Raw genomic sequence first — 26,719 nt, forward strand, 5'->3', positions numbered from 1 at the left:
GGAATGTGTGAGGCCTCAGTGACCTCAGAAAAATCAGTGAGATGTTTAGCTACCAAGATAGGCATCGTATCCAGGTTGCGCTGCTGCAGGAGGCACATTTTGCCCCCGGGTACAATCGACAATGGGCGGGAAATGGGCTATCACTCAAAAAGCCTCTTCCTATTCCTCATATTCTAGAGCAGTGCTACTGCTGGTCAAGAAAGGGACTCCTTTTACACTAATCTACATTGAAACTCATGATCAGGGCCGATATATCATTGCCTAGGGTACTGTAGCGTGGACAGCTATCACAATTATCAATACCTATGGCCCTAACAGGGATAACCCAGAGTTTTATTCCAATATATGGGGCATACAGCATACCCTGCAATCCTCTGTGATGATATGGGGCGGGGATCTTAACGTTTATCTAGACCCTTTACTGGACAAGTCCGCTACTGCACACTGGCAAGGAAAGAATGCTGCTCAGATGTTACACAATGGTATGACTGAGTATGGGCTTTCAGATGTCTGGCTCCTTTGACACCCCACAGACAGGGAGGGAACCTTTTATTCCGCAGTCCACAAGACTGGACTACTGGTTGGCAACGAACAAGGTATGCACATGGGTGACACAAATTAAGCATTTGCCACAAACCCTGTCAGACCACTCCCCAATGCTACTGGAAAAAGTGATCCCAACACATACACTGCTGTAGTTTCAGTGGCGCCTGCAACCCACAGAATTGCTAGACCCTGTCTTTAGAGATGTACTACACAAGGCAGTAACGCAGTACTTTGTCGAAAACACAGGTTCAGTAGACAGTGCGGGAACATTTATGGGAAGCATTCAAAGTAACATATGTGGGGCGTCCATTAGTCTTCAAGCTGGGGTCTTGAAATCGATTAAGTACCATTGAGGGCAAACTACAGCAGTTAGGTTGTGGTTTGTATTGATGCTCTAACACTGCTACACTTGCAGCCATCAGAGAGTAGATTACTGAGTACAATGACACAGCTACACAAGAGATACAGCACCTTTCAAGGTGATGGGTGGCAAGAACATATGAGGAGACTGGCCGAATCGTACTCTAGCACAGAAAATTAAAGAGTCGTGGGCATCACACCAGGTAGTGAGTATCCCAGTGCAGGAAGGGGAAAAGGCCTATGACACCCCATCTATTCTTCAATGCTTTGTGGATTTATGTGCAAACGTATATAGTGTGCGAGAGTCTGCGTCTGAAGCGGAGATAGCAGCACATCTTGGGGATATAGCATTAGCATGGCTCTCCCCAGGGCAGAGGGAATTTCTAATGCAGCCTATCACTACAGAGGAGAGCAAGGAGGCAATGGCAAACCTGCATAATGGGAAAGCCACAGGCCTGGATGGCCTCCTGAACGACTTTTATAAAGAGTTCAAAAATATACTGGCCTACCCCTGCTCGCAGTGTACACTGAGGCTTATGAGATGCACACACTGCCTGCCTCCCTGCGCGAGACTCTAATCCTGCTGAAGGTTGATAAATCGGCAGATAGATGCGAATCTTACCGCTCCCTATCATTGATCAACACAGACTCTAAGATAATGGCAAAGATAATAGAAATGCAGCACCTGCCCCTGCTTGACTAATTAATTAATCCTGACGGACCAAGCAGGTTTCCTACCAGCGCGGTCCTCACCACACAATCAGCGAACGCTCTTTGCAGTCCTTTACCAATTAAGCTCCTAAATGGAAGCGGTGGCAGTCCTATTGGATGCTGCGAAAATATTAGATTCCATACAATGGACATATATGCTTACAGTGCTGACCTGCCTCAGACATTTCAACACTAGATTAGACTACTGTACACCAACCTGATAGCGCGGCTGCTCATAAATGGCGTCACGTTGGACCAATTTCTTCCCATATAAACTGAAAATGAAAAGTAAATCAGTTTCACATAAGGGAGCCGATGGCCACCATGAGCGGGAAGGAGACACACAAAGGGAAACAGAGGTTTTCTCGTAGTCAAACGTATTTGCAAAAGTGCAATTATCCATGTAACCGGCAAAGGTGCAATTATCCATGTAACAGGGTCAGTGTCATGCAAAGCGCTCGACTACTGCCCAGCGAAATCTCACTGCGTAGGAAATAAAAATAAAATGTAGTCCAGAAACCATACGAAAAACATGGGGCCTCAAATGTTTTCAGTAGTTTATCGGTGCTCTTGAGGAGGGCTGGTACCGTGGCGATGGATACCGGCATAGACCAAGCAAGGTTCGCATAGAGATAATGTCCTGCATGTTATGCATTGCCTGTATGATGTTTCACTGCCTTTGTTTCTATTCTGTTTTCAGTTACTGCAATTAATAAAATTAAAAAAGAAAATTAAAAAAGAAAGAAACTTAAATAGCTCCAGTCTTTGCTGTGAGATAAAATGAGAATATGGCAGCATTGTGAGAGGAGATTAGTTTGAGATTTGTTTATAATTGCAGGGGAATTCTAGTTGATAAATGTAACTTGTCAGCAGAAGCTATTCCTTTTTTCTTTTTCTTTTATAACTTCTTTGTTGTTTGCTTTTCACAGTTGATATGTTTTCCAACCCTCTGGCCCCAGAAGGCCATGAGGTTGAGGATCTTCATTCCTTCCAGTGAGTACTGCAGCTTTTTTTTTCCTTTTGAGGGTGGCGAGGTGAGTTGTCTATTTAGAGAAAAGATGGTGAGAAAAAAGGATGGTGTCACAAAAGCCTTGTGAATCAGTAGTTTTAATGCTTTTGGAATGCATTTCTGAAACTTCGAAATTTCAGTATTAATCTGCACAGAGCTCAGTATGCGAATTAAGAAAAGCATTCTGCTCAGAGTAGTGGATGGTCTAAAAGCCAGTAGGATCATTTAGAGTTCGAATTCCTGCTATAAGGACCTGTTTGATCTGCAGGTTATGGGTTTTAATCCCACCAACCACAGTCCAGCCTTTCATCCTTCAGGATGTGTTAAATGTGCTACCATGAGTTGGGTCATAACAGCATCTTATATTTCATTAGTGAGATACCTTTTAATATTCTGTATGCACTATATAAATGGTGATCCTTATCTAAGTACGAAGAAAATTTCTAACATTTTATCTCTCAATAGGTCTAAGCTGACAAATGAAGACTTCAGGAAGCTTCTTATGACCCCTAGGGCAACCCCATCATCTGCACCACCAACCAAGTCGTCTCAACATCATGAGTAAGTCCAGAAGACGTGTGAGCAGACTAAACTTTGAATCAACTATTAATCTTCATACTTCACTACTCGAAGGTTTTCATTGAGCTGCATGGGAGCAGCAAGCAATAATTTAAAAGTTTAAGATTTTATGCCCTTTTTATGTTGTGAGGTTTATGCGAAAAGATTGGTAATTTCTCCAAATTAGTTTAGGAAAAAAAATAGGATTACATTAGTTCACAATTTGATTTTTTTTATGTTTCGTGTAATGATTTAATTAAAATTTAATTCATTTTTGTAGGGCTAGCATTCATAACAGTGAAATAAATTTGGCATCATCACAAAATCTGAAGGGCCCAAAGAGTTATTCGTGGGGTAAACACTTTTTGTTTTTCTAAACAAAGTACGATCTGTTTACCTAGGTAAAACGACAACACTACTTTTTTCAGTGAGATACTTAAAAATACTGTCTGTAAAGCAAACACAATTCAAACATCAAATATGAAATGAAGAGTAGAGAAGAAAACAAGGGCAAAGTTGGTATTGGGGAACCCAGAAGCAATGAAAGAGAATGCAAAGTGGATCAGCAATTCTTTATGTATTAGATGACACTCTACATTTTCCTGAGATCACTACCCTTGTGTTTTTTTTTTTTTTTTAAATGACATGCCTTCATTTCAATAGATCATCTTGCTCTATGATTTTCACAGGTCAAAGGAGATAACCATGCATAAGTGGGCAAACATAAAGATAGGTCATGGACAGCTATATTAAAAGCCAACAGAGAATCCAATGGAAAATAAAACTGCCAATGTGTTTCTTTTATCTGGAAGACAACGAAGAAATTAATTTCTGAATTTCATGAAAGCTAATGGCAAGTAAAAATGTATTTGTCGCCACATAATTCTTTTTGTTCTACGCTGTTAAATATGATCTCTAAAACATCTTTAAAAATTATCTTTACCTACCAAGTCACTATTACACTTTCAGAAAATAAGTGAAAATCCCATCTTTCAAAAAACATCACTTAATTCTTTCTCATAAGCAAACTACCTCACGTTTTGCGTTAGTAGGCAATGCTACAAAAGGAAAGGATCTGAACTAAATCGAGACATACAGAAATATGAAAGATCTCTCCTTCACAATGTCCCCAATTCAGAGTTTGCATAATACAAATAAAAAGACAAGCAGGGAATAAATATGCAAATTCATACACAAAAAAAAACTTTGTCAGTGTAGTTTTTATATGGACTTGAGAGGTACATTGCATGCAGTCAACATAGTGGTAGTCCAAATCTTTGGTTTGCTATCAAAGTGTATTTTTTCTGTAAATTGTGGTTGTTCTAGGGAGCTGTTACAACATGACCGTACAAAGCTGGTCCTTTATGTGGTATCTGAATACAGTGTAAAGTGTCCGGGGGTTCCCTAGTGAGTGGACAGGGCTTGGGAGGCAATCCCAAAGTGCTCTGTTTAAGGGTAGTGTAGTTGAGCAGCCTTAGGCCTAAGACAGAGGAGTGCAAGACATCTACAAATACACACAGTAGTCAATAAATGAGACCCACAACTTAAAAAGGAGATCAACTCTTATTTATAAAAATAGCAAGTATCTTTAAATGTTTAGGCATCAGAGAAAAATTGTTCAGATTAGTACGTTTCAAAATGATAATTCTTTTAACTTTAAAAAGTGGACACAGTGCAATTTCTGTGTTCTACAATGTTATCCTCCGGGAGGAAAAGCAAGTTCTGCAATCAAGTACTGTATGACAACTTACAGGACTAATCTCCAAGACTTAACGTGAGTATTGGGCAAGGGTTATGACCACACCAACAGGTCACTCTGGGTGGCAATAAGGAGGCCTGGTGCAGAGGTGTAGTACAGGGTTGGGTGCCTAGGGTATTTCAGTGGAGATCGGTCTCCGTGGAAAAAAGGCTGCAGGCTGTGGCTAGGAAGCCAGTCGAGGACAGCCAACAGGTAGGTAACCAACGCAGGGTGCTCAGGAACGTGGGTGCGCACTTGGTCCTCTTCTCCATGGGCCAGGGGCAACAGGTGCAGAGGTGTCCTTTGGTGTCGGGCTTCTATGTCCGGGAGCACGTGCAGTGGAGAGGTCCTGTGGTCTGACCTTGCAGGCGTTGTCAGGGAGTCCACGAGGGGTGAAACCACAGTGGACTCGAGCTCAGGAGAGCTGGGTGACTTAAATTACACCAGGGGCCCACTTCAACTTGGGCCGGAGGCAACGGGTGCAGTGGCTGTTTTAGGTTTCTGGTTTCTCTCACCACAAAGGCCGCGTGAGAGGGGTCCTGCGTGCAGTAGCTGCACGCGAGTTCGAGGAGTCCAGGAGAGGTGAAACCACAATGTCTCTTGGGAGCTGAGGAACCAGAGTCTGCTGTTTACAGGAGGATTTGATACCAAATATCCCTATCTTAAGTGAAGCCTTCATGTAGTTGGGGAACTTGTTTTGAACAAAGTTTCTAGTGCACGCATTTAAAATGGCTTCCCTGGTCACTTCGTATGACTGAGAATTGACGCAGATAGCAGGAACATATCTGCTCGTGCAGATATGGCCTCACATGTAATATAATGCACCCTGCCTTAGGGCTGAAAGCCCTGCTAGGGGGTGACTTACATATAGTTCATGCAGTGTTCGGGGAAATAGCACACAGGCTGTGTGCCATGTTGTGTTTTCACTTTTGTCTGCACCAAGCATGCAGCCTGCAATGGCAGCCTGTCATGTGTTTGGTGAGGGTTCCCTGAGGGTGGCACAAGTCGTGCTGCAGCCCTTAGGGACCCTCCTTAGCCCACCAGGCCCTAGGTACCAGGGGTACCATTTACTAGGGACTTACAGAGGGTGCGAAAGGTTTTGCCAATTGGGGGGGAAACTGTGCAATTTGGGAAAAGAGATCAGGCACTAGGGACCTGGTTAACAGCAACTCTGTGAACTTTGTCAAAATCACATCAGAAGTGGGATGGGGGGGGGGGGGGGAACATGTCAAAGAGATGCACTGCCCTACAGTGACTTTCTCTTTCTATTAAACAAGCCCACATCTCTTATGTTTTTTTTTTTTTTGCTATAAAATAATACATTTAACAGAGGTTGTTTTCAGGCATGTATTAATGTTTGCTTTATCTATTAAAAATTTCTGAGAGTTGAGTTTTATAAAATCTGATACATTAATTGTGTTTGCAGTGGAAGCCAAGGGACCTACCTGTACCGTTGTGATTATCTAGCATGAGTACATTTCTGCATTATTATTTTTTTTTACAAACCTTGCCCCGGTCTCTGCACAATAAAGTCCCCACCAAAAAATAGGCTAGGTCTTCATACTGAAATCGGTCATTTTAATTTTTTCCAGGATGCCCCGGGAGTATAATGAGGAGGAAGACCCTGCTGCTCGCAGGCGGAAGAAAAAAAGGTAATCTGGTGTATGGTGATGAATGAAAGTGAAGTGTATGTGGAGCTGCATCTCATTTTTTTGGAAGTCTGGCCAATCAAACAGTGGGACAGTTCCTTCAGTATTCATTCCAGCTTGATTCTGTTTTTTTCATTTGTCAAATACAATTATAATTTGTAAATTGATTCAGGGAGAAGCATAATGTTACATCAATGTGTACCTTTCATGCAGAAGTGTGGCGGGTGTGTCTTTCTGTCTGAAGCTTGGCGCATAGACTAAGTATTCTTCCTTGTTGTTTCCTCAGCTACTATGCAAAGTTGCGGCAGCAGGAAGTTGAAAGGGAGCGTGAGCTTGCGGAAAAGTACCGGGACCGAGCCAAGGAAAGGAGGGATGGTGTGAACAAGGACTATGAGGAGACAGAGCTCATCAGTACAACTGCAAACTATAGAGCAGTAGGGCCCACTGCAGAGGCGTAAGTGAAAACTCCATTATTAAATGCCACATAGTTCCCCAAAAAGTTTCTTAAACTTAGAAAGCTGCAAGTTCCTCTTACTTGCGCTGTGGGAAATTCAGGGATCCCAACTGGTCTGTGCTATATTACATTCATAGCTTGTCTGTGATATCGCTTTGATAATAGCTTATCTGTGTTGCCTCCTTGATCTCCACTGAAATGTGCTGCCTCATTGATAACAACTAGTCTGTGCTACCTGACTAATGCACAAATTATCTGTGAACAATCACTCCTAGGCTATGTGACCTAGCTGCCCACACGTGTTCACTGTAGACCTATGTTTATTTTCTCACATCATATTAATTGCATTTTCTGGAAAACATAGCTAATAAATCTAGGTTATCTCACTGACCAGGGATCCTTTTTTTATGCTTCACTAAACAAGTTGGTTTGTGTGGTCCAGTAAATAAGTTGACCGGACAACTATGTTGACTAAGGTCTAGAATTCAAGAGGGACAAGTGGGGGTGCAGACAAAAGCAGGTGTTTCAGATCTTCCATTTCAGTATTTGCAACCAGTCATTTCATATGACTTTTTATTTCCTTCTAGTACCCTATGTTTAGTAACCCCTTTTTGCACCATGGCACTCAGTTCTAGGTTCAGCTGGTACTGTGCCGTGCATTAAAACGTTCTCTTCCCCTTGTTTTACAATCCAGTGACCTGTCTTTTCCTGATTCAGGGATAAATCTGCAGCGGAAAAGAGGCGGCAGCTGATCCAGGAGTCCAAGTTCTTGGGTGGTGACATGGAGCATACCCACTTGGTAAAAGGTCTTGATTTTGCCCTGCTACAGAAGGTGAGTAGGAGTTCATATGTGGGAATATATGTGTGAATGGTACACAGGGCTCGAAAAATCCACTCAACCACTTGCATTGGCGAGTCTTATCTGATCAGGTCGAGCTATTTTTAATAGTTAGTCTGGCGAATTGACACTGAACAGTTGTTCTGTTCAGTTGAAAAGTGGAGGGGGCAATACAAGATGCCGTTAAATCTTGTTCCTATGTCACATTTGCTCTTTGTTCACTGACAGAGGTCAAAAGACAGTTTTTCTTACAATTAATTTTCCTTCTGACTGCAGAGTTCCAGGACTTTGTAAGGTGAACCTTGTGTCCTGCTGCTTAGAATGTAAAATAAAAGGATATAGGGTGTCAGGTTTTTCCTAACACACAACATGTAAATGACTAAGCCAACTGTGCAGACATTTCAAAATATATTTCAGTAGTTGTGAAAGCCCTTTTTGTATATGTCTCTGTGATGAAAGAATATTTTAATGGGATGAAAACAAAGCATAATACTTTACATGTTGGTGTTTAAAGGATATTATTTTCTGCAATCCAATTTTCAAAGATTGTTAATACACTATATAGTTTTATAAGTAAAGCTGCAAGTTAGTGGAGAGGTTTTTGGACATTTCTTGGAACGTTACTGTGTGTAGATGACAATATGTTACCACATCATGGTTTAGTAATATATTTATTAAAATTGAGCGTTTAAACAAACTGAGAAACACTCCTGCCCTGATGGCAATGTTGTTAGTAAACTAAAATAAGTCCTAGGTTATGTGGCTAGACCTCATGGGTATGTTGGCTACATTCTTGTGATGCATGCAGCAAACTTTATTTAATCAAACAAAAGAGTATTTTTTGTACTACAGAAATGCTGAGCTCACATATTTGAAGGTGCAATCATATATGAGAATTAAGAAAAAGGCGACTCTGCAAACTATTTGCCTAGGATCACACAATTTGAGACCTGTTTATGGGTCAAGTACATTACAGTTAGGTCGAGTAGATTATTTAAGTTACTCGACCTGCAGGTGTAGTAACATTTTTATGATTTTCCGAGCCCTTGTACATCATGCTAGAGAGCATTGTGATAGTAGACCATTTGTCCTCAGATGTGTCCACTTTTACTTTGCTGCATGACGTGTTATGGAAAAGTCAGGCTGGGTACCGTTTTGCTCAAGAATTCTTTTCAGAGCGGACAGAATAAACATTTGTCTGTTGATTTGCGAGGGTGCAAGATATCAATAAAAAAACCTACGAGCAAAAACAAATGAATGTATTACTTAAATTGATCTCAAACACCGACTGGTATCTACTCTAGGCTTAATTCCGATCAATTTTCATTGCACACTGTGCCACCTAAGGCTGTGACCAAGCACATGCAGTCAGTAAGTCCTGACCTTCATCCGACGGTCCACCCGGTCTAATTACCATCTCTCCTCTTTACAGAAACACTAATACTTCACATGTTTAGAGGAAAATGTTGACTTTTACCTACTTTTTACTACTCTATGGAGCTTTCCACAAGTGATCTAAGAAGACGCTCGGGCTCAAGTTAATTTGCTTTGTTTTCTTGGAGAGTGATTGGATAGAAAGTCTATTTCTTGTTTCCCTTGTTATTATCTGCAAATAGACAGCTGCTTTTTTTGCCCACAAAGATTGACTTAACCATGTGTCTGGGAATTATAGCTGTAAATAATGGTTCACTAGTTTATGTGTTCATGATAGCACCAGTGAAACATTTTAATTGTCTGTAATTTTATCATTTGACGCACATTACTATGCAACTTTTTTTCACCACTAAACCCCCTTCCCCACTCCGTGTAGATTAGTTGCTTTCAAATGGTTCTGTCATCCAGAAAATGCACATAACTCACTTCTTCATTCTAAATAGAGAGAATTTCTATGGACCTTTACAATACTGTCCCATTGCCATCGGAGTCCTTAGCCAATTTTGCTCAAGACTCACCAAAAGCTGAGTTTTTGTCAATGTCAATGTCAGTTGGAGAGAATTGTGCCCCTGAAATGAAACGAGGACCATTGTCTCCTTCCAGAGAGAACAGGCATAATTTATATTCTGCTCCTACAGAGTGATAACATCTGACAAATCCCCCTTCACCAACCCTTCCCCCCCCCTCCCTCCCCCCCAAGCTTGTAATGTGGACAAAGTCTCTCCTGTCAGTCTCCTCCAATGAGACGCTTTTCCTTGATCTCATCAGGCTTGTTTTGTTCACAAATATTTTTGCACAAGGTTTGTCTATTTTCCACGCCATCAGAGTGGCGGACTATTGATATAGCCAAAGCATTGGTTGGAATATTGATCAGAAGTATTTAAGTGTGCAATGCTCACTGAATTCCCACTTGACTAACTTCTCATTTCTCCTTTTTCAGGTACGTGCTGAGATTAGCAGCAAAGAGAAAGAAGAAGATGACCTGATTGAAAAACCGCAAAAGGAGGCAAAGTAAGTATCTGAAAGTCAGAATGTGCCTGGCCGTTACAATACAGATTTACTGTTTAGATGTCAATACTTATTTTCATGTTTTATTCCAGAAAAGATGAGGATCCAGAGAATAAAATTGAATTTAAGACCCGCTTGGGTAAGTTCAGCATGGTGACTTGATTTGATACTTAGAACTTAATGACTGTCACTGAGAAGGTTTAAATTTGTGGACTAAATTGCACATTTGCTAAATCCCTAAATCTCTTATTTAAGAGCATCTGATCTCTTAAAGATGTTTATTGTGACATTTTTGGGCCCCAGAGGCCTGTCTTATAGAAAAGCACCGCTGTGGTCCAGATCTCAATTTTGCTTTCTGTCAACTTGTAGGCCGTAACATCTATCGTATCCTGTTTAAGGGGAAGGCATATGAGAGGAGCGAGCTCTACCTGCCGGGAAGGATGGCATATGTGGTGGACCTGGATGATGAGTATGCAGACACTGACATTCCCACCACCCTTATCCGGAGCAAGGCAGACTGTCCTACCATGGAGGTAATATTACACAACTGTATTGAACAGTTTTCTGGAGAAATGTGGTATCTTTGGTCTTGTCAATTTTAATACAATTACCATCAAAAACACAGTACTTACAATTAAAATGGCATCTCTGTAATGAGGTCTTTCAGATTCTCATTAATGCATCACTCCTTATTTTCTGCCTGCTACGCCTCCCTCTTTTCCTGTAGTGTTAGCAATGCTCTGCAATAACCAGAAGGAGACATGTAGCACTTTAAAAAGCTCTAATGAGTAGATAATATTTAGTGCACAATTTTTAGCAATGCCTTACTGGTACATGCCAAACATTTGAAAGATTGTTGAAATATAAAGTTTTTACGTAAAGAGGAAATGTGCTACACTTCTTCACATAAAGTACTCTTTTCATAAATTTGGAAACGCCCTTTGTTTGTACATCACTTAATTAGTGACAGGTGGGATGGAAACTTGTTTGCCATTGTAGGAAGTTGGCTCTGTATGTGCTATTTCAAAGTAAGGAATAGCATGCACAGAGTCCAAGGGTTCCCCTTAGAGGTAAAATAGTGGTAAAAATAGATAATACGAATGCTCTATTTTGTGGTAGTGTGGTCGAGCAGTAGGCTTATCCAAGGAGTAGTGTTAAACATTTGTTGTACATACACATAGACAATAAATGAGGTACACACACTCAGAGACAAATCCAGCCAATAGGTTTTTATATAGAAAAATATCTTTTCTTAGTTTATTTTAAGAACCACAGGTTCAAATTCTACATGTAATATCTCATTCGAAAGGTATTGCAGGTAAGTACTTTAGGAACTTCAAATCATCAAAATTGCATGTATACTTTTCAAGTTATTCACAAATAGCTGTTTTAAAAGTGGACACTTAGTGCAATTTTCACAGTTCCTAGGGGAGGTAAGTATTTGTTAGGTTAACCAGGTAAGTAAGACACTTACAGGGCTTAGTTCTTGGTCCAAGGTAGCCCACCGTTGGGGGTTCAGAGCAACCCCAAAGTCACCACACCAGCAGCTCAGGGCCGGTCAGGTGCAGAGTTCAAAGTGGTGCCCAAAACACATAGGCTAGAATGGAGAGAAGGGGGTGCCCCGGTTCCGGTCTGCTTGCAGGTAAGTACCCGCGTCTTCGGAGGGCAGACCAGGGGGGTTTTGTAGGGCACCGGGGGGGACACAAGTCCACACAGAAATTTCACCCTCAGCAGCGCGGGGGCGGCCGGGTGCAGTGTAGGAACAGGCGTCGGGTTTGCAATGTTAATCTATGAGAGATCTCGGGATCTCTTCAGCGCTGCAGGCAGGCAAGGGGGGGATTCCTCGGGGAAACCTCCACTTGGGCGAGGGAGAGGGACTCCTGGGGGTCACTCCTCCAGTGAAAGTCCGGTCCTTCGGGTCCTGGGGGCTGCGGGTGCAGGGTCTCTCCCAGGTGTCGGGACTTTAGGTTCAAAGAGTCGCGGTCAGGGGAAGCCTCGGGATTCCCTCTGCAGGCGGCGCTGTGGGGGCTCAGGGGGGACAGGTTTTGGTACTCACAGTATCAGAGTAGTCCTGGGGTCCCTCCTGAGGTGTTGGATCGCCACCAGCCGAGTCGGGGTCGCCGGGTGCAGTGTTGCAAGTCTCACGCTTCTTGCGGGGAGCTTGCAGGGTTCTTTAAAGCTGCTGGAAACAAAGTTGCAGCTTTTCTTGGAGCAGGTCCGCTGTCCTCGGGAGTTTCTTGTCTTTTCGAAGCAGGGGCAGTCCTCCGAGGATGTCGAGGTCGCTGGTCCCTTTGGAAGGCGTCGCTGGAGCAGGATCTTTGGAAGGCAGGAGACAGGCCGGTGAGTTTCTGGAGCCAAGGCAGTTGTCGTCTTCTGGTCTTCCTCTGCAGGGGTTTTCAGCTAGGCAGTCCTTCTTCTTGTAGTTGCAGGAATCTAATTTTCTAGGGTTCAGGGTAGCCCTTAAATACTAAATTTAAGGGCGTGTTTAGGTCTGGGGGGTTAGTAGCCAATGGCTACTAGCCCTGAGGGTGGGTACACCCTCTTTGTGCCTCCTCCCAAGGGGAGGGGGTCACTATCCTAACCCTATTGGGGGAATCCTCCATCTGCAAGATGGAGGATTTCTAAAAGTTAGAGTCACCTCAGCTCAGGACACCTTAGGGGCTGTCCTGACTGGCCAGTGACTCCTCCTTGTTTTTCTCATTATTTTCTCCGGCCTTGCCGCCAAAAGTGGGGCCTGGCCGGAGGGGGCGGGCAACTCCACTAGCTGGAGTGTCCTGCTGGGTTGGCACAAAGGAGGTGAGCCTTTGAGGCTCACCGCCAGGTGTGACAATTCCTGCCTGGGGGAGGTGTTAGCATCTCCACCCAGTGCAGGCTTTGTTACTGGCCTCAGAGTGACAAAGGCACTCTCCCCATGGGGCCAGCAACATGTCTCGGTTTGTGGCAGGCTGCTAAAACTAGTCAGCCTACACAGATAGTCGGTTAAGTTTCAGGGGGCACCTCTAAGGTGCCCTCTGTGGTGTATTTTACAATAAAATGTACACTGGCATCAGTGTGCATTTATTGTGCTGAGAAGTTTGATACCAAACTTCCCAGTTTTCAGTGTAGCCATTATGGTGCTGTGGAGTTAGTGTTTGACAGACTCCCAGACCATATACTCTTATGGCTACCCTGCACTTACAATGTCTAAGGTTTTGTTTAGACACTGTAGGGGTACCATGCTCATGCACTGGTACCCTCACCTATGGTATAGTGCACCCTGCCTTAGGGCTGTAAGGCCTGCTAGAGGGGTGGCTTACCTATACTGCATAGGCAGTGAGAGGCTGGCATGGCACCCTGAGGGGAGTGCCATGTCGACTTACTCGTTTTGTCCTCACTAGCACACACAAGCTGGCAAGCAGTGTGTCTGTGCTGAGTGAGAGGTCTCCAGGGTGGCATAAGACATGCTGCAGCCCTTAGAGACCTTCCTTGGCATCAGGGCCCTTGGTACTAGGAGTACCAGTTACAAGGGACTTATCTGGATGCCAGGGTCTGCCAATTGTGGATACAAAAGTACAGGTTAGGGAAAGAACACTGGTGCTGGGGCTTGGTTAGCAGGCCTCAGCACACTTTCAATTGTAAACATAGCATCAGCAAAGGCAAAAAGTCAGGGGGCAACCATGCCAAGGAGGCATTTCCTTACACAACCCCCCCCCCAAACGAAAGAGGATGAGACTAACCTTTCCCAAGAGAGTCTTCATTTTCTAAGTGGAAGAACCTGGAAAGGCCATCTGCATTGGCATGGGCAGTCCCAGGTCTGTGTTCCACTATAAAGTCCATTCCCTGTAGGGAGATGGACCACCTCAACAGTTTAGGATTTTCACCTTTCATTTGCATCAGCCATTTGAGAGGTCTGTGGTCAGTTTGAACTAGGAAGTGAGTCCCAAAGAGGTATGGTCTCAGCTTCTTCAGGGACCAAACCACAGCAAAGGCCTCCCTCTCAATGGCACTCCAACGCTGCTCCCTGGGGAGTAACCTCCTGCTAATGAAAGCAACAGGCTGGTCAAGGCCATCATCATTTGTTTGGGACAAAACTGCCCCTATCCCATGTTCAGAGGCATCAGTCTGCACAATGAACTGCTTAGAATAATCTGGAGCTTTTAGAACTGGTGCTGAGCACATTGCTTGTTTCAGGGTGTCAAAGGCCTGTTGGCATTCCACAGTCCAGTTCACTTTCTTGGGCATTTTCTTGGAGGTGAGTTCAGTGAGGGCTGTCACAATGGATCCATATCCCTTCACAAACCTCCTGTAATACCCAGTCAAGCCAAGGAATGCCCTGACTTGAGTCTGGGTTTTTGGAGCTACCCAGTCCAGAATAGTCTGGATCTTGGGTTGGAGTGGCTGAACTTGGCCTCCACCTACAAGGTGTCCCAAGTAAACCACAGTTCCCTGCCCTATCTGGCATTTGGATGCCTTGATAGAGAGGCCTGCAGATTGCAGAGCCTTCAAAACCTTCTTCAGGTGGACCAGGTGATCCTGCCAGGTGGAGCTAAAGACAGCAATATCATCAAGATAAGCTGTGCTAAAGGACTCCAAGCCAGCAAGGACTTGATTCACCAACCTTTGGAAGGTGGCAGGGGCATTCTTTAAACCAAAGGGCATAACAGTAAACTGATAATGCCCATCAGGTGTGGAGAATGCTGTTTTCTCTTTTGCTCCAGGTGCCATTTTTATTTGCCAGTACCCTGCTGTCAAGTCAAAGGTACTTAAGAATTTGGCAGCACCTAATTTATCTACGAGCTCATCAGCTCTTGGAATTGGATGAGCATCTGTCTTGGTGACAGAATTGAGCCCTCTGTAGTCCACACAAAACCTCATCTCTTTCTTTCCATCTTTGGTGTGAGGTTTGGGGACTAAGACCACTGGGCTAGCCCAGGGGCTGTCAGAGCGCTCAATTACTCCCAATTCCAGCATCTTGTGGACTTCCACCTTGATGCTTTCCTTAACATGGTCAGACTGTCTAAAGATTTTGTTTTTGACAGGCATGCTGTCTCCTGTGTCCACATCATGGGTACACAGGTGTGTCTGACCAGGGGTTAAGGAGAAGAGTTCAGGAAACTGTTGTAGGACTCTCCTACAATCAGCTTGCTGTTGGCCAGAGAGGGTGTCTGAGTAGATCACTCCATCTACTGTGCCATCTTTTGGGTCTGATGACAGAAGATCAGGGAGAGGTTCACTCTCTGCCTCCTGATCCTCATCTGTTACCATCAACAGATTCACATCAGCCCTGTCATGGAAGAGCTTAAGGCGGTTCACATGGATCACCCTCTTGGGGCTCCTGCTTGTGCCCAGGTCCACCAGGTAGGTGACCTGACTCTTCCTTTCTAGCACTGGGTAAGGGCCACTCCATTTGTCCTGGAGTGCCCTGGGAGCCACAGGCTCCAGAACCCAGACTTTCTGTCCTGGTTGGAACTCAACCAGTGCAGCCTTTTGGTCATACCAAAACTTCTGGAGCTGTTGGCTGGCCTCAAGGTTTTTGGTTGCCTTTTCCATGTACTCTGCCATTCTAGAGCGAAGGCCAAGTACATAGTCCACTATGTCCTGTTTAGGCTCATGGAGAGGTCTCTCCCAGCCTTCTTTAACAAGGGCAAGTGGTCCCCTTACAGGATGACCAAACAGAAGTTCAAAGGGTGAGAATCCTACTCCCTTCTGTGGCACCTCTCTGTAAGCGAAAAGCAGACATGGCAGGAGGACATCCCATCTCCTTTTGAGTTTTTCTGGGAGCCCCATGATCATGCCTTTTAATGTCTTGTTGAATCTCTCAACCAAGCCATTAGTTTGTGGATGGTATGGTGTAGTGAATTTATAAGTCACTCCACACTCATTCCACATGTGCTTTAGGTATGCTGACATGAAGTTGGTACCTCTGTCAGACACCACCTCCTTAGGGAAACCCACTCTGGTAAAGATACCAATGAGGGCCTTGGCTACTGCAGGGGCAGTAGTCGACCTAAGGGGAATAGCTTCAGGATACCTGGTAGCATGATCCACTACTACCAGGATATACATATTTCCTGAGGCTGTGGGAGGTTCTAGTGGACCAACTATGTCCACACCCACTCTTTCAAAGGGAACCCCCACCACTGGAAGTGGAATGAGGGGGGCCTTTGGATGCCCACCTGTCTTACCACTGGCTTGACAGGTGGGGCAGGAGAGGCAAAACTCCTTAACCATGTTGGACATATTGGGCCAGTAGAAGTGGTTGACTAACCTCTCCCATGTCTTGGTTTGTCCCAAATGTCCAGCAAGGGGAATGTCATGGGCCAATGTTAGGATGAACTCTCTGAACAGCTGAGGCACTACCACTCTCCTAGTGGCACCAGGTTTGGGGTCTCTGGCCTCAGTGTACAGGAGTCCATCTTCCCAATAGACCCTATGCGTTCCATTTTTCTTGCCTTTGGACTCTTCAGCAGCTTGCTGCCTAAGGCCTTCAAGAGAGGGACAGGTTTCTTGTCCCTTACACAGCTCCTCCCTTGAGGGTCCCCCTGGGCCTAAGAGCTCAACCTGATAAGGTTCAAGCTCCAAAGGCTCAGTTCCCTCAGAGGGCAGAACTTCTTCCTGAGAAGAGAGGTTCCCTTTCTTTTGCTGGGTTGCAGTTGGTTTCCCAACTGACTTTCCTGTTCTCTTGGTAGGCTGGGCCATTTTTCCAGACTCCAGCTCTACTTTTTCACCCTGCGCCTTGCATTGTGCTCTTGTTTTCACACATACCAGTTCAGGGATACCCAGCATTGCTGCATGGGTTTTTAGTTCTACCTCAGCCCATGCTGAGGACTCCAGGTCATTTCCAAGCAGACAGTCCACTGGGATATTTGAGGAGACCACCACCTGTTTCAGGCCATTGACCCCTCCCCATTCTAAAGTAACCATTGCCATGGGATGTACTTTTCTCTGATTGTCAGCGTTGGTGACTGTGTAAGTTTTTCCAGTCAGGTATTGGCCAGGGGAAACCAGTTTCTCTGTCACCATGGTGACACTGGCACCTGTATCCCTCAGGCCCTCTATTCTAGTCCCATTAATTAAGAGTTGCTGTCTGTATTTTTGCATGTTAGGCGGCCAGACAGCTAGTGTGGCTAAATCCACCCCACCCTCAGAAACTAGAGTAGCTTCAGTGTGGACCCTGATTTGCTCTGGGCACACTGTTGATCCCACTTGGAGACTAGCCATACCAGTGTTACCTGGATGGGAGTTTGGAGTGGAACCTTTCTTGGGACAGGCCTTGTCTCCAGTTTGGTGTCCATGCTGCTTACAGCTATGACACCAGGCCTTTTTGGGATCAAAGTTTTTACCCTTGTACCCATTGTTTTGTGAAGAGGCTCTGGGCCCACCCTCCTGTGCAGGTTTTTGGGGGCCTGTAGAAGACTCTTTACTATTTTTAGTTTTGGTTGTCTCATCACCCTTCCCCTGGGGAGTCTTTGTGACCCCTTTCTTTTGGTCACCCCCTGTTGAAGTCTTGGACACCCTTGTCTTGACCCAATGGTCCGCCTTCTTTCCCAATTCTTGGGGAGAAATTGGTCCTAGGTCTACCAGATGCTGATGCAGTTTATCATTGAAACAATTACTTAACAGGTGTTCTTTCACAAATAAATTGTACAGCCCATCATAATTACTTACACCACTGCCTTGAATCCAACCATCTAGTGTTTTCACTGAGTAGTCAACAAAGTCAACCCAGGTCTGGCTCGAGGATTTTTGAGCCCCCCTGAACCTAATCCTGTACTCCTCAGTGGAGAATCCAAAGCCCTCAACCAGGGTACCCTTCATGAGGTCATAAGATTCTGCATCTTGTCCAGAGAGTGTGAGGAGTCTATCCCTACACTTTCCTGTGAACATTTCCCAAAGGAGAGCACCCCAGTGAGATCTGTTCACTTTTCTGGTTACACAAGCCCTCTCAAAAGCTGTGAACCATTTGGTGATGTCATCACCATCTTCATATTTAGTTACAATCCCTTTGGGGATTTTCAACATGTCAGGAGAATCTCTGACCCTATTTATGTTGCTGCCACCATTGATGGGTCCTAGGCCCATCTCTTGTCTTTCCCTCTCTATGGCTAGGATCTGTCTTTCCAAAGCCAATCTTTTGGCCATCCTGGCTAACTGGATGTCCTCTTCACTGGGGCTATCCTCAGTGATTTCAGAGGTGTTGGTCTCTCCTGTGAGGGAACCAGCATCTCTGACTATTATTTTAGGAGTCAGGGTTTGAGGGACCCTGTTCTCCCTAGATAGGACTGGTAGGGGGGAATTTTCCTCCAAGTCACTATCCTCTTCCTCTGAGTTGCCACCCTCAGAGGGGTTGGCCTTTTCAAACTCTGCCAAAAGCTCCTGGAGCTGTATTTTGGTAGGTTTGGGGCCCATTGTTATTTTCTTTATTTTACAGAGTGACCTTAGCTCCCTCATCTTAAGATGGAGGTAAGGTGTGGTGTCGAGTTCCACCACAGTCACATCTGTGCTAGACATTTTGCTTCTAAAAGTTGGAATACTTTTTAAGAATCTACAACTGGTTCTAGAATCTAATTCAAACTTTTACAAACTTTTAAACTCTAAAAGAAATGCTAAACAGGATCTAACACAAGGCCCTAGCAGGTCTTTTAAGAATTTAGAAAACTTTTCAAATTGCAAAAATCAATTTCTAATGACAATTTTGGAATTTGTCGTGTGATCAGGTATTGGCTGAGTAGTCCAGCAAATGCAAAGTCTTGTACCCCACCGCTGATCCACCAATGTAGGAAGTTGGCTCTGTATGTGCTATTTCAAAGTAAGGAATAGCATGCACAGAGTCCAAGGGTTCCCCTTAGAGGTAAAATAGTGGTAAAAATAGATAATACTAATGCTCTATTTTGTGGTAGTGTGGTCGAGCAGTAGGCTTATCCAAGGAGTAGTGTTAAGCATTTGTTGTACATACACATAGACAATAAATGAGGTACACACACTCAGAGACAAATCCAGCCAATAGGTTTTTATATAGAAAAATATCTTTTCTTAGTTTATTTTAAGAACCACAGGTTCAAATTCTACATGTAATATCTCATTCGAAAGGTATTGCAGGTAAGTACTTTAGGAACTTCAAATCATCAAAATTGCATGTATACTTTTCAAGTTATTCACAAATAGCTGTTTTAAAAGTGGACACTTAGTGCAATTTTCACAGTTCCTAGGGGAGGTAAGTATTTGTTAGGTTAACCAGGTAAGTAAGACACTTACAGGGCTTAGTTCTTGGTCCAAGGTAGCCCACCGTTGGGGGTTCAGAGCAACCCCAAAGTCACCACACCAGCAGCTCAGGGCCGGTCAGGTGCAGAGTTCAAAGTGGTGCCCAAAACACATAGGCTAGAATGGAGAGAAGGGGGTGCCCCGGTTCCGGTCTGCTTGCAGGTAAGTACCCGCGTCTTCGGAGGGCAGACCAGGGGGGTTTTGTAGGGCACCGGGGGGGACACAAGTCCACACAGAAATTTCACCCTCAGCAGCGCGGGGGCGGCCGGGTGCAGTGTAGGAACAGGCGTCGGGTTTGCAATGTTAGTCTATGAGAGATCTCGGGATCTCTTCAGCGCTGCAGGCAGGCAAGGGGGGATTCCTCGGGGAAACCTCCACTTGGGCGAGGGAGAGGGACTCCTGGGGGTCACTCCTCCAGTGAAAGTCCGGTCCTTCGGGTCCTGGGGGCTGCGGGTGCAGGGTCTCTCCCAGGCGTCGGGACTTTAGGTTCAAAGAGTCGCGGTCAGGGGAAGCCTCGGGATTCCCTCTGCAGGCGGCGCTGTGGGGGCTCAGGGGGGACAGGTTTTGGTACTCACAGTATCAGAGTAGTCCTGGGGTCCCTCCTGAGGTGTTGGATCGCCACCAGCCGAGTCGGGGTCGCCGGGTGCAGTGTTGCAAGTCTCACGCTTCTTGCGGGGAGCTTGCAGGGTTCTTTAAAGCTGCTGGAAACAAAGTTGCAGCTTTTCTTGGAGCAGGTCCGCTGTCCTCGGGAGTTTCTTGTCTTTTCGAAGCAGGGGCAGTCCTCAGAGGATGTCGAGGTCGCTGGTCCCTTTGGAAGGCGTCGCTGGAGCAGGATCTTTGGAAGGCAGGAGACAGGCCGGTGAGTTTCTGGAGCCAAGGCAGTTGTCGTCTTCTGGTCTTCCTCTGCAGGGGTTTTCAGCTAGGCAGTCCTTCTTCTTGTAGTTGCAGGAATCTAATTTTCTAGGGTTCAGGGTAGCCCTTAAATACTAAATTTAAGGGCGTGTTTAGGTCTGGGGGGTTAGTAGCCAATGGCTACTAGCCCTGAGGGTGGGTACACCCTCTTTGTGCCTCCTCCCAAGGGGAGGGGGTCACAATCCTAACCCTATTGGGGGAATCCTCCATCTGCAAGATGGAGGATTTCTAAAAGTTAGAGTCACCTCAGCTCAGGACACCTTAGGGGCTGTCCTGACTGGCCAGTGACTCCTCCTTGTTTTTCTCATTATTTTCTCCGGCCTTGCCGCCAAAAGTGGGGCCTGGCCGGAGGGGGCGGGCAACTCCACTAGCTGGAGTGTCCTGCTGGGTTGGCACAAAGGAGGTGAGCCTTTGAGGCTCACCGCCAGGTGTGACAATTCCTGCCTGGGGGAGGTGTTAGCATCTCCACCCAGTGCAGGCTTTGTTACTGGCCTCAGAGTGACAAGGCACTCTCCCCATGGGGCCAGCAACATGTCTCGGTTTGTGGCAGGCTGCTAAAACTAGTCAGCCTACACAGATAGTCGGTTAAGTTTCAGGGGGCACCTCTAAGGTGCCCTCTGTGGTGTATTTTACAATAAAATGTACACTGGCATCAGTGTGCATTTATTGTGCTGAGAAGTTTGATACCAAACTTCCCAGTTTTCAGTGTAGCCATTATGGTGCTGTGGAGTTCGTGTTTGACAGACTCCCAGACCATATACTCTTATGGCTACCCTGCACTTACAATGTCTAAGGTTTTGTTTAGACACTGTAGGGGTACCATGCTCATGCACTGGTACCCTCACCTATGGTATAGTGCACCCTGCCTTAGGGCTGTAAGGCCTGCTAGAGGGGTGGCTTACCTATACTGCATAGGCAGTGAGAGGCTGGCATGGCACCCTGAGGGGAGTGCCATGTCGACTTACTCGTTTTGTCCTCACTAGCACACACAAGCTGGCAAGCAGTGTGTCTGTGCTGAGTGAGAGGTCTCCAGGGTGGCATAAGACATGCTGCAGCCCTTAGAGACCTTCCTTGGCATCAGGGCCCTTGGTACTAGGAGTACCAGTTACAAGGGACTTATCTGGATGCCAGGGTCTGCCAATTGTGGATACAAAAGTACAGGTTAGGGAAAGAACACTGGTGCTGGGGCTTGGTTAGCAGGCCTCAGCACACTTTAAATTGTAAACATAGCATCAGCAAAGGCAAAAAGTCAGGGGGCAACCATGCCAAGGAGGCATTTCCTTACAGCCATTATGTCAAGAGTCCCTCAGTTGACTCTATTATTCAAAGGGCATTTTTAATGTTGTATCCTTTGCATTTCTTAATTTTCTAGGCTCAGACAACCCTTACAACCAATGACATCGTCATCAGCAAACTAACGCAGATCCTCTCCTACCTGCGACAGGGGACAAGAAACAAGAAGATGAAAAAAAAAGATAAAGGTGAATGGGTGTACTGGGTGGTTCTTTGCACTGAGCATTGATTTCTGTGATTTTTCCATGCGTGTTCAGTGCTGAGTAAAATATGCAAGGAAACTCCTGGACAGCAAATTAATGAAGTAAGAAATGAACAATTAACTAAAATTAGACCCAGCAAAAAAAGAACAAGGTAAGCTTAAAGCTATGCAGTCCCAACAACCTGTGCAGGTTGGATACCTGTGGAATAACATATACAAACATCAGAGGTGAAATACAAGATGATATAAAGATTTTTGCCAGAAAAACTAATCAAAAACATCTTTTTAGCGGGCAGCATCAAATGAAGTTGCTTTTACAGCAGTAGTAAAATGGTGAGATTCTGTGAAAGTACACAAAACAAAATCCATTCTGGTGTCCATTTATACTGTGTTTTGGTAGTTTGAGGGGAAGAAGGCGCACATATGCATATTGGGATGAGAAGTGCTGCTAGCGGCACAGGATCTGGTTATTCAATATCTTCGTCAGAAGAGTCAGTAAAAATAGTAAAGTTCATTCTTGTGGCAAAGTGCTGGTGATACCACTGGAGACGTAGTAACAGTTTGTTTGACACATTATTTCTGTTAGTATTGTTCAGTAGCAACCAAACTGTTACTACCTTTATCTCCTGCCATGTTTTTATGTGTAGTTGCTTTGCCCCATAAGACAGGTGATGTAAAATTGAGAGCAATGTTCTTTGCAGCAGAGACATTTTGGCACAGCCGTAAACATTTCCAAACCAGAACACTCTCTTTTTGAAAGAGCTTGTAAATTAAGGGGCACATTTGTTGAGCAGGAATGACTTCTTGAGCTAAAAGACCCAGCAAGATGGCAAATATATCTATCCCATTGTCATTTGCCACTGAGTTGTTCTAGTTACGTCTGCTTTTCCATAGGAACTCCATAAAAGTGCTCTTCTTTGCCTAGTTTCTTCATGGAAGCTTTCGGGGTAATCCGTTATGCGGGGGGCGATTCAAGGGGGTGGGGTGGGGTCAGAGGCCAAAATATGAATTCCTCACACGTTTCCCAAAGACTTTTCTTGTAACACGATGTCGCGAAAACTGCTGAATGGAATTACAACAGATTTGGCAGGAAGCTAGATCTTGGTCTGGAAAGCTTGCTTTTTGTGTTTTGGTGTTAATCCAAGCAGTAGTTTTTAAGAAGTTATGGTTTAAAAATATTTGTGTATCTTGGTGATTGAGTGCATGGGACTCTCGCAAGAGTCCTGCAAACTAAGTGTCGATAAATGGAGTGTTCTTGCAGGAGTGAGAGTCCTGTGGGAGCAAGAGTTTGGATTGGCTGGCCGCAACAAGAAACCAAAACGTGCTGCAGCCAGGATTATGGGACTTCCCTGTCCTGGAAAAAAAAAAAGAAGAGAAAAAGAAAAAATATATATTACCTAGTGGCAGTGGCCACTACGTAGTTATAGTTACAACCTAGTTTCTATATCAAAAGCATTTTTTTTTTACTTTCCCTATATCTTTGGTGCCGCTTGATGAATCTTCACAAATCTTCACAAAAACATTTGATAGTCCCGTCAGCTGCTGCCTGGAAAGTTTCGGGGTGATCCTTCAGGGTGGAGGGGGGAAGATAAAAAAAAAAGGAGGTCCCAATTCCCATTCAATTTTCAATAGAGACTTTGAACAGCGATAGCGCAAAAACTACTATGCGGAATTACACAAAATTTGGCAGAAAGGTAGGTCCTGGTCCAGAAAGAGTGTTTTTTAGTTTTGTTGTAATTCCTTGCAGTAGTTTTTGAGAAATTAAGTGGGAAACAAATTTGTATATCTAGGAACATAAGATTTGTGGTCCCTAATGATCTTGTGCTGAGATCTGATTGGCAGATAACACTTCAAGAACAGAAGCTGTTGAAGTGTTGTCAGCCATCTTGGGACTCGGCTGAAGCCTGTGGTGGTGGGGTCCCAAAGGGATAGCCCGAGCTAAAAAGCATTGTTTTTTTATATTACGAGTGGAGACGTGGTGGATCCGCGAATCTGCTCATAAAATTTAAGAAAACAAAACACGGTCTCCCTCACCTTGTTCATTTAATGTCCCTGGGTGGGCCAAGTCCCGAGACCGCCACTCCCCATTATGTTTTTTGTATGTGAGGAGACATTCCCGCCCCACCCCATCATCCACCCCCTCTCTCCCCAGGGACCCCCACCTCCCCAGGGCTCTAATGTAATAGGCGGTATTGGAGCGTCTTATGAACCCCCGCTGCCCCGGGGCATTAAGCTAATTTTATTCCCCCGCCCCCCACTTTAAAGCAGGTCCCGCTGTCCAACAACAGAGCTTTCATCTCTGTCTCCTGAGGAGAGATATGAAATGCTTCAGCAAGCAGGGAGCTGCTGTCAAAGCAACTCCGTACCTGTTGAAGCAATGGCACTGCGAGGGAAGCCTTAAGGCTTCCCCTGCAGTGTCAGGTAGCCCGTAAAGAGGGAATTTTTATAAAAAGAATTTAAAAAATGAGGGACCGCAGTGGAGTCCTTAAGATGTCCCTCGCGGTCCCAGGTAGCCCATAAAGGGCATTTTAGTTAAAAAATAAATAAATAAATAAATGAGGAAGGAGGTCCCAGATAGCCCATAAGGAGCTTAAAAAAAAAACACCAAAGCTAAGCTGAGCTTTAGGGTTTTGAGTCCAGCTGGACTGATTTCAATTTTTGTCTATTAAAAAAAGATTATATTTTTTTTTATTACATTTTTAATTTTAATTCGGAACCAAATAACTCTATCAGACATCAAAGACTAAAAAACTCTCTCTCTCTCCCTTTCTTTTGCAGTCTCTTTCAATTAATTTTCCCACTAACACACCCACTCAGACACTTGCAAACCCACTTGCAGTCCCACCCAGAAACTCATGCACCCACTCAGAAACTCACGCACCCACTCACACACCCACTCACACCCTAATGCACCGACTCACAGACCCACGCAATACACTAACACACCCAGTAAAACACTGATGTATGCACTCTCACACCCGGACAGACAATCTGACAACCACTCTCACCCCCGGATTTATCCTCTCACACCTATTCTCACACCCAGAGATGCCGGCGCCAACTCCCGTCGTGCACAGCCAAAGTGCTGTGCACATCGTGGTTTTAGGATAGGAGGTGTTAGCCACAGGGTCTGTCTGCGTGCCAGGTCTTGCGGGCAATCTCCTCTGCGCATAGGTGAAGTTTGTGCACCGTACAAGGTTGGATGCTTTTAGGGGGTTGGCCTTTGTTTTTTTTCAGTGAATTTCGAAGGTTTTTTAATTCTGTTTCCTAACTATAAAGTGCCTGTAGCATTTGTTTATAGATACACACACAGACACACATATGTACATACATACATAAATACATGCTGGGATGGGATCCACCCCACACCGTAGCCCCCACCTAAAAATAGAGCTGTTGGTGTCCCGGGTGGCACATATGATGTGTGCTTGCTGGGCCTAACCCTACGGCCACGAACTAAAATTACATTTGTAGATGTCCTGGGTGGGCACTGGGACATTCACAAAGAAACAAAATCAATAATAAATGGGCGGCAGGAGCCACTCGTTTTTTTTATTGACTGCTCCCCATAATGCCCTGCAAGGGCTGTATACTTTTTGTTTTAAGCTTGGTGATGCCCTTAGATGTTGTGAGGGCACCAACAAGAAAAGAAAGAAAGGGTCAATCATGTTGATTTTTTTTTTCTTTTGATTAAAACTTAAACATTATTACAATAAGCACTATCCTTAAGCATTGCATTGTCTGAATTATTAAAATATATATTTGATTAAACATATTGGCGTTTTTTTAGTTTTTTTTTAACAAAATGATACATCTGGTTTATAAATTTTGATACAGTCTCACCTTGAAGAAGCCAAGCAGTCCACTTTAATATTTTGGCATTGTAACTCTTTGACAAATTCAGTAAGTCCGCCTGCGTGTGGCCAGGATCTGTGAGACCAGCAGCATTCTTGCGCACGCTAGAAGAACAAGGGACTAGCCGTAGGCCAGGCCCTGTGCCCATCCCTACGCCATGCATGGCCAAAAGCGCTGCATGGGGTTGGCTTTATGTATGGAATAAAATATTAACTTACATTAAAAAAAGAAGAAAAAAATAATTCACTGAAAAAAAACAAAGGTTAAAGTGACATTATAGTTAGGAGTTCTAATTATATCTTACTTTACATTAAAAAAGAAATTCACTGGAAAAAAACATAGATTAGAGTAATGTTATATTTAGGCAAAAATTTCAGTGACGACGTAATGTTTTGAGCTTAGAAAAACCACTGAAGTTCACCAACCAGTCATAACTAACTCAAGCAACTATAACTTGTGCCCTAAAGTAACTATGACTCGGACCTTCGCCATGTCCTGCTTATGAAGTCACATATTACAACACGCATGACATGTTCAGTGATATTATTGATAGCATTACTGATGACATCTCAACTGACATCATTGATGACAACACTGTGCATGATGGGGAGGGTTTATAGTTACAAAGACATGGGTTATGTTGCTTGAGATAACTATATCTGATCTGTGCTTAATTTGTACATAAAAAGGTGCCAGTGCCCAAAACCCTCCTCTTAAACAAAAGGCTGCTGCAATTAAATGTGTGAATAAGGAATACTGAGGCGACATAATCCTGAAGCCCTCTCGGGCCTCTTCAATCCATATAAAGCCACTCGCTGCCCCTTCAGCTCACTCTTGCAGCTTTCTACTTTCTCCCTTTGTGACGCTTTTTAATTTTTCCCTTCCTCCGTCTTTCCCATATGTGTCTTTTGC

The 26,719-nt window shown here is 44.6% G+C and overlaps 1 protein-coding gene across 1 annotated transcript in view; it reads left to right on the plus strand.

The window, feature by feature from the left end:
• IK (IK cytokine) overlaps positions 1-26,719 on the plus strand; it is a 115,765-nt gene that overhangs the window by 63,260 nt on the left and 25,786 nt on the right. The window contains exons 2-10 of the mRNA XM_069199388.1: positions 2,547-2,610; positions 3,092-3,187; positions 6,515-6,574; positions 6,858-7,025; positions 7,743-7,857; positions 10,238-10,308; positions 10,398-10,444; positions 10,675-10,838; positions 21,830-21,938. Of these exons, the coding sequence (XP_069055489.1) occupies positions 2,547-2,610; positions 3,092-3,187; positions 6,515-6,574; positions 6,858-7,025; positions 7,743-7,857; positions 10,238-10,308; positions 10,398-10,444; positions 10,675-10,838; positions 21,830-21,938 (894 nt within the window). The remainder of the gene's footprint in view (positions 1-2,546; positions 2,611-3,091; positions 3,188-6,514; positions 6,575-6,857; positions 7,026-7,742; positions 7,858-10,237; positions 10,309-10,397; positions 10,445-10,674; positions 10,839-21,829; positions 21,939-26,719) is intronic.

The sequence above is a fragment of the Pleurodeles waltl genome, chromosome 7 (assembly GCF_031143425.1).
Source record: "Pleurodeles waltl isolate 20211129_DDA chromosome 7, aPleWal1.hap1.20221129, whole genome shotgun sequence".
In the NCBI taxonomy this organism is placed as follows: Eukaryota; Metazoa; Chordata; class Amphibia; order Caudata; family Salamandridae; genus Pleurodeles; species Pleurodeles waltl.